The following is a 17,161-nucleotide window of genomic DNA, read 5'->3' as shown; positions in this document are numbered from 1 at the left end:
ACCCCCGACTCCTGCCCAGCCCCAGCTCCCCCAGCTGTTTATTCAGCGCTCTGCGCGGCACGCGCCAGGCGCACGCACTGCAACAACAAACCTGGTGAATGGAGAGTTTGCAAGGAATCGGGCGGCGCGAGGGCTGGGGCGGGGAGGGGGGCCAGGAAAGGGGGGGAGGAGAGAGGAGTTTGGGGAGTGGGTGGGAGGAGGGAGGGAGAGAGGAGGGGGTGGAGTGGGGGCCGGAGCTGCCGCCGCTGTTGCAAGCAGCGGGAGTGGGGGGCGAGGCGGGGCCAGGGAGAGCGCGTGGGGCTGTGTGTCCCATTGAAAAGGCGGTCGCACTCCGGACCGTGAGCACTCACTTCAAGCCAGGGAACGTGGAAGGCGCCAGGGGAGGGAGAGCGAGGAAAAATAAAAGAGAGAGAGAGAAATTTTTAAAAGGGGGCCGGAGCACGACTGCAAGAAGCGGAGAAGGAGACCTAGCAAGAGAGTGGAGCTCTCCGGGAAGAGAAAGGGGGGACAGGAGGATAGACAAGGAGAAGCAAGGAGAGAGGAGAGCAGGCAGGCTCCTCACCCGCTTGCCTTTTTTTTTTTTTTTTTTTCTTTTTGCAAGAAGGAGCAGCTAGCGGCAGCCTCACACGCGAGCGCCACGCGAGGCTCCCGAAGCCAACCCGCAAAGGGAGGAGGGGAGGGAGAAGGAGGAGGAGGAGCGGTGGGAGGCGGAGGGAAGACATTGCCACCTTCCATTTCCCCCACCCTCGGGAGTCTCCTCTTTTTTTTTCTTTTTCTTTCTTCCTTTCTTTTTTTCTCTTTTTTCTTTTTTTAAATTTCGCCCCGAACACCTTCTTTTCCGTCCCTTTCCTCTCTTCCTTTGCGTTTGTCCCCGGCGCCTCCGCTTTCCTTCTGCTCCCTCCTCCCCGCGGTACCCCTCCTCTCCATCCCTCCCTGTCCCGGCTTCCACATCTCTGGCGGCCCATGGAGAGCCCCTCCAAGATGGAAAGCACCGGGGTCAGCCAGCAGCCTCCGCCGCCGCCGCCGCCGCCGCCGCAGCCCCAGGCGCAGCCGCCCCAATCTCAGCCGCCCCAGCCGTTCTTGCAGCCCGCCGCCTGCTTCTTCGCGGCTGCAGCGGCGGCGGCGGCGGCAGCGGCGGCGGCGGCCGCCCAGAGCGCGCAGCAGCAGCCGCCGCCACCGCCGCAGCAACAGCAGCCGCAGCCCCCGCCGCCGCCGCAGCAGCTGAGCCCGGCCGACGGCCAAGCCTCGGGGGGCGGTCACAAGTCAGCGCCAAAGCAAGTGAAACGGCCGCGCTCCTCGTCGCCCGAGCTGATGCGCTGCAAGCGGCGCCTCAACTTCAGCGGCTTCGGCTACAGCCTGCCCCAGCAGCAGCCGGCCGCCGTGGCCCGGCGCAACGAGCGCGAGCGCAACCGCGTCAAGCTGGTCAACCTGGGCTTCGCCACGCTGCGGGAGCACGTCCCCAACGGCGCGGCCAACAAGAAGATGAGCAAGGTCGAGACTCTGCGCTCGGCCGTCGAGTACATCCGCGCCCTGCAGCAGCTCCTGGACGAGCACGACGCCGTGAGCGCTGCCTTCCAGGCGGGCGTCCTGTCGCCCACCATCTCTCCCAACTACTCCAACGACTTGAACTCAATGGCCGGCTCCCCGGTCTCGTCCTACTCGTCCGACGAGGGCTCCTACGACCCACTCAGTCCAGAGGAACAAGAACTTCTGGACTTTACAAACTGGTTCTGAACGCCTTCTGCAGCCCAGGCCCGAGGGAAAGCCAACTTTTGGAGCAGGCAAGTTTCAAGGGGCGCGTGTGTGTTTATGTTCCATCCCCTCGACATCCACCACCTCAGCTTGTATATATTGGGGGGGGTCCTCCAATAAGGTTTTGTAGCGTCTGTGTTTCTGTTAAGGGAGAGGGGAGCGGAGAGCATCCACAGCCCTCCCCCTCCATCACTTCTGTGTGTGTGTGTGTGTGTGTGTGTGTGTGTGTGTGTGTGTGTGTGTGTGTTTGCAAAAGCCAGGGGATCACCAGTAAGGTGCACGTGTGCATGTGTGTAGATGGGAGTTACTTTTCATCTCCCTCACGTCTCCTCTCATCACCTCTGTTTTGGGATGTGTGTGTAAACGAAGAAGTTCTAGCTAGATGGGCTGGAGCTCTTCCCAGCTGTTGCTGTTTGAGGATGAGGGGTGCAGGGACCCGGTGCCGAGGCAGAGGGGGGAGGAGTGATGCGGCCGTGAGCTGAAAAAGGGTGCCTGGCTGCCTGCCTGGCTGCGCTGGGTCGCCCAGGGAAGGAAACTGGGGAGGATTTGAAGAAGAGCCCGAGCTGTCAAAGCCCTCGGTGCCTCCATCTGCCTCTCTTCCCCCTGCCTCCCCCACCGCCCGGCCCCCTACTGGGTCTCATCAGCCGAGTCTCCACACTGACCTCTCCTGTTGTTGTCATGTTACAGGGTGACCGGAGAGAACCTGCCTCTTTAGCATTTTATTTTCTCCGCCAGAGACACTGGGAGGAAGAAGACGAAATCGGCTCCCCTTCCCCCAAACAGACAAAAAACAAAAAAACAAAAACAAAAAAACACCATGCCTAAAGTTGCGTGTCTCCAACCCCCCAAGATGCCCCGAAGTACGGCTCGGCACTACGCTAGTATCTTTGCACCGCGATTCCTGAAGAGGAGGATGAACATTGACTTAAGGGCCTCTGTTGTGGGGGGCGGGGTTGTGGGCAGAGAAGCCTATGAGCGGCCCAGTGGCAATGGAGTCAGAAGGGGGGGAGGGGAGATAGCACATGTTTATCGTATACATATGAACGCTAACATACAAGCCTAGAGCCTAAAACACCCCCTCCCAACTACGCCCCCGTCCCAGACCCCGAACTCCAAACCCATCACCCAAAGTACACTTCTTAATCCTTCAAGAACGGATGCCGGTGGTCCTTCCTCTTTGACTCACTATGGACCTACATTTACTTCCCCCATCAATTTGTCTGCAATGAAACTATGCTGTATTCAAAGAGTCCTTTGAAATCACCCTCTCCCAGTCCTCCCTTCCCCCTCCTGACTCAGACCTCCCCCCCCCTTCTTCTTTCCTTGACATCTTTTCTACCGTATTCATCTTAAAATGCTTCCAATCTTTTGTGAATTTTTTTTTTTATTATGAGAAAATCTATTTGTATCTATCCTAACCAGTTTGGGGATATATTAAGATATTTTTGTATATAAGAGAGAAAGAGAGAGAGAAAAGAGATTTATAGAAGTTTTGTACAAATGTTTTAAAATGTGTATATCTTGATACCTTAATATGTGATGCTTATTACCTCTGCCTGTTTTAGATAAGTAGTCACCACCACAACTGCCATCTTTTGTATATGGTTGTGTAAAGGACCTCCTTACAGGTGGGATGGAGAGGCTGCCGGATGTACTTTAGCACCAATGTGTCTTACTTTATAGAAACTTTGTTAATGTATTAATAATGTTAAACCCTGTCGGAGGAGGGGACGAAGTTTATGCAGCTATTGTCCAAACGCAAAAAAAAAAAAAAAAAAAAAAAAAAAAATGGTAGCCATTGGTTTTCCTATTGCTGCCTTGTTTTGGGAGAACTTAAGACCACTGCCTATTTTTCTTACTGTTTTATTACAAACTTACAAAGTTCCTGTATAACCCTGTTTTATACAAACTAGTTTCGTAATAAAACTTTTTGGTTTTGTTTTTGTTTTTTTAAAGAAATGATCCTGTGCTTCTCAGAGTTACTGATTGGGATATCCCCATGCCTATGGTCTGCAGCAAAGGGAAGGGAAGGAAAGCCAAGGGGTTGGGGTGAAGAAGGTAGAAGGTAGATTTGGTACCAAATATGTTAAGTGGCAAAGATGACAAAAATAAGTGTTAGGTACGACCTTAGCCAGTATGTCTCTGTGATAAATGTGAGGGCAAAAGATACCTAAGTAACAGTTGTGTTCTTGCTCTTCTAATCTGCAAATACACACACACACACACACACACACACACACACACACACACACACACAACAAGAGAATAGGGGATGATTAATAGCTTCATTGTCCTTGAGTGAAATCACTGCACGTTAAATAATTCCCCCAAAAGAATAAGCTTGGAAAAGAGGGCGCTCCATCCCACATTTTTCATCCCTCTCCTGTGCTTCTAACTTCTCATTGTGTCTCCAATGAATTGATCTATGAAATGTAGAGAAAAAGACTAAGGCGAGGAGAGGGGAACCCGTGGTAAAAGCAAGCTTTCTTGTTTTGGGTGTGGTTCCCCCCCCCCCCCATACCAAACACACACTTTCTAGCTTTTGCACAATGATGTTAAACCACAGATAGATTTACTGCAGTTCAGAGAATTCCTGGAAAAAAAGGGGGAGATGAAATGGAAAAAGTGGGGGGAGGTGTCCAAGGGATTGAAATTAAATAAATAAACCAGAAGAGAAGTAATGTGAAGCAAATTAGAAACACTGATGGAGCTAAGCCTATAGCTCTGTCCAAATACCGTGATCTGCGTGCAAAAATACCCAATTACCAAGTTTCAAAAAGAAATTGGTTGTGGATTTTATTTCTTGCTTTCTTTTTTTTTCTTTCCTTTTTTTTCTTTTCTTTTCTTTTTTTCTTTCTTTTTTCTTTTTGGCTAGTCTGCTTGTTGTCAGTTAGCAGGGACGTGACCGGAATCCAAGCCTGTTTTCGCCTGGCTACTTGCTTGCCTTCTGCATTACTTGCAAATTCAGTTTGCGTGCATGAAGCCAAGCGGAAAGGAGAACGCAAAATGCATCTTACAAAACCCAACAAAGAGCGCAGAGGCAGCGTGTCTTACAGAGTTAAAAAGGAAAAAAAAATCTTGCCTGTGTTTGTGCATCCAGCTCTATCGTTGATTCTCCCCAATAATGCTGCACACAGAGACATACAGAGATATTTGAGGCCGCCAGGCAATGAGCACTCCCAAGTTTCATGGCATTCTGCAGAAATGCTCTTCTTTAGGATGCACTCAGGCTTTCAGAAACAAACGATCAATGTGATTAAAATGGGGAGTGGGGAGAGAATCAGGCCATTCCCCATCATCATAAATAACCAGAGCCTGTGAAAGCCCTGGACCAGTTTCAAGATTATTGATGAAAATAATGACACCGTAATGTTTCCTTCATGTTTATCCTTTAGTTTGGGGAGAATGAGTTCCCCTTCCTCTCCTCTGTTCTTTCTCCTTTCTGTCTTCCCCTTCTTTTTCTCTCCTCCATCTTCTTTCCTCTCTTCTCTTCCATTCTCTCTCCTCCTTTCTCCTTTCTCTTTTTCCCTATCCTCTCCTCTTTTCTTCTTTTCTTCTCTTCTCTCCTTTCTGCCTTCTCTTTCTTATCTTCTCTCCTCCATCCTCTCTCCTCTCCAGTTCTTCTCTTCTCTCCCTTCTGCCTCCCCCTTCTTTTTCTCTCCTGTCCTCTTTTCCATCCTCTCCTCTTCTCTTCTTTCTCCCTTCCCCTTCTTTTTCTCTCCTCTCCTCCATCCTCTCTACACTTCTCTTCCCCCTTTCTTCCTTCCCCCTTCTTTCCTTCCTTTCCTTTTCTCTCTTCTCTTGTCTTCTTTTCTCCCCTCTCCTCCCCTCCTCTCGTCTCATCTCTCCTCCCATCTTCTCTCTCCTCCTTTCCTTCCTCCCCTTCTTTTCCCTTCTCTTTTCTCCTTTTCTCTCCTTTCCTTTCTTCTCCTCTCCTTTTCTCTCTCTTCCCTCTCCTCTCCTATCACCTCTGTTCTTTCATACCCTCTTTCTCTCCAAGCCCCCTCCCCCAACTCCTTTGCAAGTTTACAGATAAGGTATGCAAAAGAAAGTGTAGCTAGTAATTTATGGCTATGAATATAACATTAGGATAGTGTTTCACTGCGTACAAAGGGGAATTTTCTCTTCCTTGTGTAGACAGGTGTTCTTTTGCTCACTTCTGAATGGTAAATATTCAGCACTCATTAAAGTCCAGGGAAAGTTACGCTGTGGTTGGCCACAATGTGTAAGGCAAACTCGGGAAATTCACAAAAACACACACACACACAATTTTGCCGAAGATAGGAAAGGGCAAACCAGGATTGGGGTAAATCTCATTACATCTGCTCTAATCGCTTAGCAACACAAAGCCTTTTCTTGTATCAGGAGGGAGAGGCATTCATGGAGCCCTGACAAGCAGTATTCAGCTAGCATTAGTAAACCCCATAAATCAGAGGCTTCTATTGGGTGCCCGAGGACTTTTTAAAGCTGCGCTGGGCTAGCAGAGAGATACAAAACATAGAAACAGGGACTAGTGCATTCTTTTTCCACTCCCGTTTTCTTTTGGAAGAACTAGTGTGTGGATGTTGGGGAAGGAGGGAGAATTGTGACTTATAAGGTTGATTAACCAATATTAAATTACAACTTGAAAGCAATCTTTATTCCTCTTGCCCTCTCTTCTTCCTTCCTTTTCTTCCTTCCTTCCTTCCTTCCTCCCTCCCTCCCTCCCTTCCTTCCTTCCTTCCTTCCTTCCTTCCTTCCTTCCTTCCTTCCTTCCCTTCCTTCCTCTCTCTCCCTCCCTCCCCCCCTCCTCCCTCTCTCTCTCTCTCTCTCTCTCTCTCTCTCTCTCTCTCTCTCTCTCTCTCTTCCTTCCTTCCTTCTTTCCTTTCTTTCTTTCCTTCCTGATCTGGGAAGGAAGCCTACTAATCATCGAATTGGGTCTTAAATGCTCCAATGAAAGAGGGATGGAGGGAGAGTGTATATATATTCCATAAATTAGTCTCAGCCAGAGAATCCAGTATCAAAGACCAATTTGGAGCTGAGGTGGGGGATGACATTAAAGCTACATATGTGCTTGCTTTGGCCATACTCTTAGATTGGGTAGGAGGAGCTGTCTCAAGTTCAACCCAAGGAGTGGAGTAGAGGTTCACCATAAAAGAATGAATTAGCACAGATTCAGAGAGCCAGTGGATAAGAGTGCAAGGTGACCTAAAGGCAAATACAATTTCCATTCTAATAATCTCACTTGCCTCAAGCTCAGGAAGGAACCAAGAAAGAAAGCCTTCTTCTCTCATTGGATTCATTAGGCTAATCACTGATCTTTGTAGCTAGACTGGCACACACCCCAGAACCTATCTTGGGAACCTAGAAAGTTTGAGATGGAAGGGATTTCAACAATGTAATTACTCCCCCTCACCTCAATACTTATGAAGTTTGCAATGTCCTATCCTCACAAAACCTAATGGAATAGGGAGAGAGTTGCACATTTGACAAGAACCCTGGAACTGGAATCATAGGACTTTTGTTCAAACCTCACCTCTTACACTTTTATGATATTGGACAAGTTGATTCCCATTTATGCTTCAGTTTCCTTATCTGCAAAGTGAAGGGGGTTGAGTAGAAGACCTTGGACATCATCCTACATCTCTGATTGATCTTTTTAGTACTAAAATTTAAAATAAGTGATCCAACCACACAGCTAATGCAGGAACAGAGATTCCAAATCAAGTTTCTGGACTACAAATTCAATTAAATTTCCACCTGTCCTGGGCAGAGATACTCATAGAAAATGAATTGAGATCAGGATAAGCTTTAGTAGGAGATACACTCTAGTTACTACTATCTACGTCCTAATCTCTTCCAATGGAAAGTCTTCGTTATATTTTGGGGGCTCAGGCCTTAGGTGAAGGGGTTTGTGGGGATTAATAATGGAATGCACCAAGACCCAATTAAGCCCCTCTTTAAAAAAATATGTTATACATTAAGGCATTCATCAAATAATAATAACTGACATTTATATAGTGTAAAACTGCTTTATATATATAAGCTCCTCTGCATCTCATAAATCTATGGCATTTAACATAGGTATTATTAACATCCGCATTTTCTGGATGAGGAAATAAAGTTTTTGAGAGGTGAGACAATTTCCTCAAGGTCACATAGATAGCAATCATTCAGTCAATAGACTTTTATTTTTCTGGACAACTCACTGTCAGGAGTTGGCCATAACAAAGACAAAAGAGAAAGAATGAGAACTCTCAAAAAGCTTATATTCATGGGGTTTGAAACTTGGTTTTCCTGACCCCCAATCTAGCACTCTGTCAAATGAAAGATGATTCTGTCAAAGACTTGGGGGGGGCATCATTTAAGCCGCCAGCCTCCTATTCTTGCGTCTTTCCTACCCTCAATTTTTTTCCATGCCATCTATCTTGAAAGTGAGGTCCACTGCTCTCCAGAAACAGCTAATGACCGGATTTTCATTCCTTAACAGAACATCCTTCTTCTCCCTCTCCTAGCGAAACGGGGCTCCAGGATCCTGATGAGCTCACTCAGAGCCCAGTATGTGAACGAAGGTGAGGGGCCAAGAAATCACATGGTAGATCCGGACGCAGGCGGGAGGGGTGGGTTGGATTCTTGTTTTAACAGTCGTTTTAAAGTAGAAGCACAAAGGTCTTGGCCCCGCTGCAGGTTGGAGTGATATTCCTTCTTTTGTAGGCAAGATCAGATCGCTACAAAGGGGGTTTTGTAGGTTAAGGGCAGGAAGCAAGCTGTATTGCAGAGCGGAGAGACCAGAGCGCGTGTCAAGCTTAATGATTTATTCAAACTATATACTATCCCAGCTGGTCCCCAGCTCTGATTGGCTGAAGGCATGCGTCCACTGTCAGCTGCATGCGCCCAGGATCTTCGGTGAGCTAACTGGCCAGGCAAGCCCGCCACTGACCTGGAGAATGGGAGGCACTCCTAGGAAGAGAGAAGAAAAGAGGAAAATGAGGAAAAGAAAAAGGATAAAATCAGAAAAGGAGTAAAAGGAGGAAAGCCAGAAAAAAAAAAAAGGAGAAAGAGGGAAGGAAAACGAGAGAGGAGAAAAAAAGAAAGAAAGAGAGAAAAGAGTGAACACAAAAAACAGTCAAAGAAACAAGGAAGAGAACGAGACAAAAAGAAAAGAGAAACACAAGAGAAGGGGAGTAAAGAGGAGTAAAAAAGAAAAGATGACCTATTTCAAAAGAAAGAAAGGAAAAAAAAAATTAATAAAAGAATAAAAAAAAAAGAGTGGTCAACAAGAGGAGAAAGGGAAATCGGATCCGAAACCGGATAAAAAAACAAAAGAGGGAATCAAACAAAAAATTCTTTCAAAGCCTTCCCCAAATATCCCAAACCATAAAGCAAATTCAACTCATTCCTTCACATCATCACTTCCTAACAACAAATGCTCCTAAATCCCTTTACAAAAAAAAAAAAAAAAAATCAACAAAAAGCAAAACAATAAACAACAAAATTTATGGAAAAAACCACCCTTCCAACAGATCCTTTTAACTAACCTAAAACCCCAACACTCTCACTAACCCAGTAACTCACAACTCATTCCTTACATTCTTCAATACAATGACACTTTACCTCTCTTCTCTCTCTCCTCCTCCTCTCCCTCTCTAAATCTTTTCCCCTCTTTCTTCTTTTTTCTCTTCTCTCCCCTCCCTTTCTCCCTCCTTTTCTCCTTCCTCCTCCCCTTTCTTTTCCCCTCTTTCTCCCTCCAACCTTCTTTCCTCTTCTTCTTCTCTCCCTCTCCTCCCTCTTCTTCCCCACCATCCATTATCCCCCCCAGTCCTTTAAAATTTCTGTTATATTTGAACTCCTTTTTCTGTGTTTCCCCCTCAAGGTCCACCCCTTCTCCTCCCCCTTTTGAGCCTTTTTCCCTTAATCTTTCTTTTTTTTTTTTTGTTCTCCCTTTTCCTCTCCTTTTCTCTTCCCTCTCTCCCTCCTCCCGACCCTTCCTCCTCTTCGCCTCCCCTCCTCCCCTTCAATGCCCCTTGCCCAACCCCAGCTCCAGTTACAGCCTTGAAGGGGGGCAAAACAGTTAGTCTGCTAGTGGAGTTGCCAGCGGAGCCTTTTGAGAAAAGGAGCCAGGCTGTTTCTGATCAAAGACTCAAATTTTAAAAGGCAAAAAAGGAAGTTTCTGAATAGCTTCATTCATGCCCCACTACTTTGTAATGCTGCTTGCCTAAGTCAGAATTTCACAGAAATGGCCGAGAAGAAAAGCGTGCACAATTAGGGGTCGCCTGTCAGAAAACATTAACGCCTTCCTCTCCCAGCCTGTCAAGCTCACTGAAAATAAAAAGCAACTTGCCAGTGCAGCCCCCACCCCGACAAGCTGAGGAAAGGAGGAGGCTCCTCCCTACTGCAGCCTCGGAGAAGGAGGCCTGCCCAGGGGCAGCTTCAAGGAAAGACCCTCCTCCTTGGCCCCTGGCCCCTCCAGCCCTGCCATTGTTTTGTGGGATGCTTCTAAGGGAGAAGGGCTGCATAGGACTGGTCTGGCCGAAACACTCCCAGACACCTCCAAACAGCCTAGAATTCCTTTTGGGCACCTTATCCCAGTACAGTGAAAAGAATAAAATGAGGCACATTTCCTGTTTTTAAATCCCACTTCAAGGACTTGCCAACTTTGCGACCTTAGGAGAGTCCTTTAAATTCCCTAGACCTCAGTTTCCTCTTCTGTAAATAAAGGGCTAGGACTAGGTGATTTCTGGGGCTTCTGGTCTAGATTTATGATTCTGCTTAAATCTTTTAGTACTTGGAAGACCTAGGGGAAGTCACTTCACCTTGAGACCTCAATTTCCTCGTCTGTAAATAAAGGACTGCCACTAGGTGACTTCTAAGGTTTCTTCCATATCTCAATTTATGATACTGCTTCTATCTTGTAATATTTGGGTGATCTAGTACAAATCACTTCAATTCATCTTTTAAATTTAGGTTTTGGATTGCATGGCCTGTGAGATCCCTTTCAGTCTATGATCCTTTGTTCTTATGGATAGAGCTATAGATATAGGAATAGAAAGAGAAAGAAAGGAAGAAAGAAAGGAATAAAGGAAGAAAGGAAGAAAGAAAGGAAGAAAGGAAGAAAGAAAGGAAGAAAGGAAGAAAGAAAGAAAAAAAAGAAAGAAGGGAAGGAAGGAGGGAAGGAAGGAAGGAAGAAAAAGAAAGGAAGAGAAAGAAAGAAAAGAAGGAAGGAAGGAAGAAAGGAAGGAAGAAAAGAAGAAAAACGATAGATGAATAGATAGATAATAGGTAAATAAATAGATAAGTGTAGATATATAAATACAGATAAATAGATCCAATCCTGATTAAAAAATAATTCTATAACTTGATTAAAAAAGACTTCACTAAATTATAGCCTCTGTATTCCCTGAAATCTGTGCTTTCATTGGTATCGTCTCCTTGACCGCATTTGATTCAACAAATATTTATGAAGTGTGTACAGTGTGCTAGCTGCTGGAGACGCAAATATAGCCATGAAATCTTAGGTCCTGTTCTCTAGGAACTGCCATAATGGCAATGGGGATTAGGGTGTGTTCAGGAAAGACTAGTACCTCTGAGGTGAGAGCTGCCAAGCCCTTTACAAGGCTACTTTTCACCTTTGGTGTTCACCTTCTTCACCTGACTCTCATTTTTCACTCCAAGAAGCTGTAGCATATACAGTGACCACATCCTGGCAACAATTTCAGCAAATGGCTATAAAGCAGGTTGGGGGTGACCAAAGGTCTCAAACCCTATGTTGAGTTGAGGGTATCTACCCCAAGTAAAGACTTCCCCTGATGAAATGGACAAATGAGAACATTTTGTTCCAGTGGCCCTAAAGTCAGATGAAGCAGGTATTCTCGAGCACTTAGAGATTGATTAGACATTGGAAACACCAAGGTTATCCACTGCATCTCGTTTCATCACTAGTCATTTTGATTCTGTCCTGCCACTGGACAGTACTGGCTTTGGAAGAGTGAGAGAAGTGAGGAAAGGAAGTAACTTGTTCCAGTTCTAAGTGTTTTCTGTCTCTTTGTCTCTGTCTCTCTCTTTGTCTCTCTGTATCTCTCTCTGTCTCTGTCTTTCTCTGTGTCTCTCTGCCTCTCTGCTTCTCTCTCTCTGTCTGTCTCTCTCTGATTTCTCTCTGTCTGTTTTTCTCTCTCTCTCTGTCTTGTCTATGCTCCCTGTCTCTGTCTCTCTGCTTCTCTCTCTCATATCTATATGTATATATCTAGATATATATAATCTCTCTTTCAGCCTCTCTATCTCTCTCCCTCTCCCTCTCCCTCTGTCTCTGTGGCTGTATCTCCTTCTCTGTGTCTCTATCACTCTGTCTGTCTCTCCCCTCTCCCTCCCCTTCTATTTATCAGTTCTTTTTCTGGAGGTAGATAACATCTTCCTTCACAGGTCTTTTGCAATTGATTTGAGTACTTATAACACTCAGAATAATTTAATCATTCACAGTTGTTTTTCAAATAATGTTGTTATTGCTATATGCACCATTCTCTTGGTTCTGATCATGTCACTCTTCATTATTTCATGTAAGCTTGATTTATTGTGTATGAGTTTTCAGACTTTATAATTTGAGAAAACTCTGAGGATTGTTTTTTAAAATGTCTTTCTCTGTAGACTTTTCCCTTTTCCCAGAATTCTAGCACTTGTATGTATACTCTCTCTGCTTAGTGTAAGTAGAGCAGGAAGATGGCTTTTATGAGACCAAGGAGATCTTTTTTTTAAAAAGCTTCCTTTGAATCTTTCTAAATAGTGTTTTATTTTTCCCTCAGTTTTGTGTTAAGAAAATTTTTAGCATTCATTTAAAAAAAGATTTTGAGCTCCAAATTTTTCTTCTCCCTCCCTCCCCTTCTCTCTTCTGAGGATAGTAGAAATCAGCTTCCTTTGGATCTTTCATGAAAGCATGATCATGTCAGAAAGTGTCCAAAATAAAAAAATAAAACTTTTCCACCTATTCTGATGACTAGAGGTATGAGGTTAAGTCATCTAACCTGGGGGTGTCTCGATTTTCTTTTGTAAAATGGGGATGATAATACATAAACCCCTATGATGTTGTGAGAATCAATAGCCAATTTTTGTAAAGTGTTTTTCAAATATTAAAACACTATATGAATTCTATGATGATCACAGGATGACACAGAGAGGAGGGGATGAAAACTCAGTCACATCTCATGCTCACTTTATATTTGTACAAAGAGAAGGCTGCATTCTAATCTCAAAATATGGTCAGCTTAGGTTGGGCAGTTTTTAGGAGGTTGGGTGGAGAATCAGGAAGAACTGAGTTCAAATCTTGACTCCGACAATCTATGTGTGTAACTTTTGGCAAGTCACCAAACTGAGTCTGACATCTTTATACATGGGGATATATAGTACCTACCTCCCAGAGTTTTGGTGAGAGTTAAAGAAAAAGACCTATTTGGTGCAGTGAATAAAGTACCAGGTCCGAGTTTAAGTCCAGCCTTTCTAGCTGTGTGACTCTGGACAAATTTGTTTGCCTCTGTTTCCTTATCCATAAAATAGGAATGATGATAATAATAATAATAGCACTTATGTCTCTCTCTCTCTCTCTCTCTCTCTCTCTCTCTCTCTCTCTCTCTCTTTCTGTCTCTCAATGTCTCTCTCTGTCTGTCTCTGTCTCTCTGTCTCTGTCTCCTCTCTCTGTCTCTTTTTCTGTCTCTCTGCCTTTTTCTCTCCATTTCTTTGTCTTTTTCTCTTTTTTTTAAGAAGTCAATTAAAATTTTCCAGTTTTCTCATCTGCAAAATGAAAAAGTTGGAATCACAGTTGAGGTCTTTTTTTTAGTTCTAGTTCCTGTGATCTTTAGTATTTTTCTGTCCTCTAGCTCCTTTCCATTTCATACAAACTAGGTCAAGTCTTCCAACTCTAAAATTTCTACTCTTTGAATAAAACTTATATTGATGCCTTACTTCCCTTCCTCACTCCCTGAGATCTATTTACTCCCATCTCTATAGAGGCCTCCCTTAATAACAAAGAAAAGTAACTCAATTGAATGGACCAACACATCCTCCCTATCTGCCAATGTATGCAACATTTTCACTATTAGCTCTTCATCTCTCTACTAAAAATAGGGAAATATATTTTATCATTGATCCTCTGGGACTAATGTTGGCCATTATAATGTATTGGAATCAATACTTTTTGGTGCTGTTTTTATTCACACTACTATACCCAATGTATCATCCCAATGTATACCTTCCTTTTGGTTCTGATTTTTTCACTTTCATCAATTTCCTCCAAGTCTTATTAGAATTCTCTGAAACTTTCATGTATTTCTTATAGTGGAATGATATCCTATTGCCACAATTTGTTTAGCCCTTCTCCAGTTAATAGACAACAACTTTATTTCCAGTTTTCTGCTAATAGAAAGTGATATTTCCTCTCTGGAGGATCTTCCAAAGATCACAATATTTTGTTATTATGGAGAATTTCTTCTGTCTTTGATTTTGATGGGGCTGTAGGTCTGAGAAGTATCAGTTGGCCAAAGGTCTCCTAATACTTCTAACTCTGGTGACTGTGATGTCATTTCTCCTCCCTGGCTCTGCTCAATTTCTTAAAAAAGCTTTCTACATAAAATGCCTCCCTTTCTTCACCATCCACTCTCTTCTAAGCCCCATGCAATCTGGTTTCTGTCTGTATCTCTCTACAGAAATTGCTCTCTCAGAAGTCACCAATGACCTCTTAATTGCCAAATCCAATATCCTTTGGGGTTTTTTTCTTTCTTGACTTCTAAGCAGCTATTGAACACCGCCTCCTCTTGCATACTGTTTTCTCCCTTGAATCTGAGACACGATGTCTCTTCTCAACACTTTAGGTATCTCCAGTTTCTCTCCTTCCCTGCCTCTCTGTCTGGTTCCCAATTCCTTAAAGTGTAACTTCCCCAAAATTCTCTCTTTATCCTTTCTCTCTCTCTCTTTTTTTGTTAAGCTTTTCTTTGAAAATCTTCTTCATACCCATGGTTTCACCAATGCCTTTTAGACAGATGAGTCCCAAATGCATCATGGTATAGTAGAAACTACACTGCTTCTGGGATCGGAAAACTCTATTCCAATCTTGTCTCATTCACCTTAACCAATTCATTTCAGTTCTCTGAATCTCAGTTTCCTCATCTGTGAAATTAAGGGGACAGCCTAGATAGTATTCCTATGATTCCCAAACCTCTTTGAATCTCAGTTTTCTTCCTCTATAAAATTAGGGGACTAGACTAGATAGATTTTGATGTCCCATATAACTCCATACTTCTGATTCTAAATTTAAATTTGATCATGAATCTGTTTAATAAGCATTGTCTAAAACATGCACTAAGCTTCTTCCTTTTCTTTTTCAGCAGTGTAAATTTTCATGTCTTAGTTTTTCATCAATGAGGAGGGTGATGATAATAACAATAATAATCTATATTACCCTTATTTCAATCTACATTACCTTAGAGGGATGAGGAGAAATCCCCATTTTGATGAAGCATGAAATTTGGATTTGATTTAAAAAAAAAAGTAATTTCAGAGGGAATCTGCATTATCTCTTGTTATTGTTTGGCCACGTCTAACTCTTCATGGCCCCTTTTGCGGTTTTCTTTGCAAAGATACTGGAGTGGTTTGCCATTTCCTTCTCCAACTCATTTTACAAATGAAGAAATTGAGGCAGGCAGACTTCCCCAAGCTCACACAGCTAGGAAGAGATTGAAGCCAGATTTGAACTCAAGAAGATCAGTCTTTGTGACTCCAGGCCCAGAATTGTACCTACTTCTCACCTAATTTTCTTATTGTATTGGCTACAGTAAGAATTAAATACTGCCATATGGCTCTGCTAGGATTGCTTCTGCTTTCAGGTAACAATGCATAACAAGTATTGAGAAAATTTCCAAAAGAAAACTCAATCCACCTGTTCAGAAAATAAAGCTAGTCAAGAAGGAAAAGCTGAGACGCATTAACAAGCCAAGAAACTCAGCCCCATCTTGAGGGCTTGGAAGTTGGCTTTGAAGAGAGGGTGGGATCTCTGTTTAATCGATCACCCAATTCCCAACCATTGTTCTTTTTGCAGTGGAGGGTGTCCTGTACCTCTGAAGGGTGTCATTTGCTTACTTTCAGGGAGAGAAAGATGGTAAGTAGAATTTTCCTCAAATTTTGCCCTGCTAAAGTATCTCCTCCATGTCAGTCATAGAATAAGAGATCTATAGTTGAAGGGAGAAATCTTCTTCCTTCATTTTACAGATGGAAAAATTGAGACCCAGAGAGAGGACGTGATATAGGGTTATAGTAGTAGAACTAGAAAGGATCTTAGAGTCAGTCAATCTGCTAGTAGTTGTTAGGAGCTAGGATGTGTCAATGTAGGTCAGTGCAGCTTGATATAAGGTGTTCACTCTGGAATCAGAAAGACCTGAGTTCAAATCCAACCCTCAGACAGCTTCTTAGATGTTTATGATCCTGAATAAGTCTCTTAATCTCTATTTGCCTGTGTCTCCTCAACTATATAATGGGGATAATAACAGTACCTATTTAGCAAAGTTGTTATCAAGACCAAATAAGATAATATCTGTAAACTCAGCACATGGTAGGTGTTTAATAAATGCTTATTCTATCCATACAAAGAATGACCAAAAAAAACCCTTGCTCTCAAGAAACTAGCAGACTAATGGGGGAGACAACATATAAACAATTATGTGAGACACTAATGCACTGTTGGTGGAGTGGTGAAATGATCCAACCATTCTGGAGAGCAATTTGGAACTGTGCCCAAAAGGCTATAAAACTGAGCATACCCTTTGTTCTAATAGTGCCACTGTTGGGTCTATATCCCAAAGAAATCATAAAAGAGGGGAAAGGACCCCTAAGTGCAAAAATATTTGTAGCAGCCCTTTTTGTGGTGGCAAAGAATTGGAAAATCAGTAGATACCCATCAATTAGGGAATGGCTGAATAAGTTATGGTACAGAAAAAGTATTGGAATATTATCATTCTATAAAAAAGGATGAACTGGTTGATTTTAGGAAGGCCTGGAAAGATTTACACAAACTGATGCTGAGTGAAATAAATAGAATCAGGAAAACATTGGACATACTAACAACAAGATTGTATGATGATCAAGATAGACTTGGTCCTTCTGAGCGGTTCAGTGAAACAAGGCAATCCTAATAAATTCTGGATGGAAAATGCCATCCATATGCAAAGAGAGAACGATGGAGACTGAATGTAAATCAACACATGCTATGTTCACTTTTTTTTTCTTTCTTTTTGTGATGTTTCCCTTTTGTTCTGAGTTCTCTCTCCCAACATGATTCATAAGGAAATATGTGAAAAAGAATGTGTATGTATAACTAAAAAAGTTGATTTTTTTACATGTAACTGGGGAAAATAAAAATTAAAAAACATTATGAACAAATAGGACATAGAGGACAAAT

At 43.4% G+C, this 17,161-nt stretch overlaps 1 protein-coding gene across 1 annotated transcript; it reads left to right on the top strand.

Moving 5' to 3' along the window:
* Positions 1 to 299: 299 nt before the first annotated feature.
* On the top strand, positions 300 to 3,705 carry ASCL1 (achaete-scute family bHLH transcription factor 1). Its single transcript, XM_031938541.1, has 2 exons — positions 300 to 1,781; positions 2,440 to 3,705. The coding sequence occupies exon 1, from the start codon at positions 964 to 966 to the stop codon at positions 1,732 to 1,734; it is 771 nt and encodes a 256-aa protein (XP_031794401.1). The 5' UTR covers positions 300 to 963; the 3' UTR covers positions 1,735 to 1,781; positions 2,440 to 3,705.
* Positions 3,706 to 17,161: the final 13,456 nt, after the last annotated feature.

This window comes from Sarcophilus harrisii, chromosome 5 (assembly GCF_902635505.1).
Source record: "Sarcophilus harrisii chromosome 5, mSarHar1.11, whole genome shotgun sequence".
NCBI classification, from domain to species: Eukaryota; Metazoa; Chordata; class Mammalia; order Dasyuromorphia; family Dasyuridae; genus Sarcophilus; species Sarcophilus harrisii.
This window is presented reverse-complemented; position numbering and strand designations above follow the sequence as displayed.

Coding starts and splice junctions, on each gene's coding strand:
- ASCL1 (XM_031938541.1), top strand. CDS start 964: ATGGAGAGCCCCTCCAAGATGGAAAGCACCGGGGTCAGCCAGCAGCCT.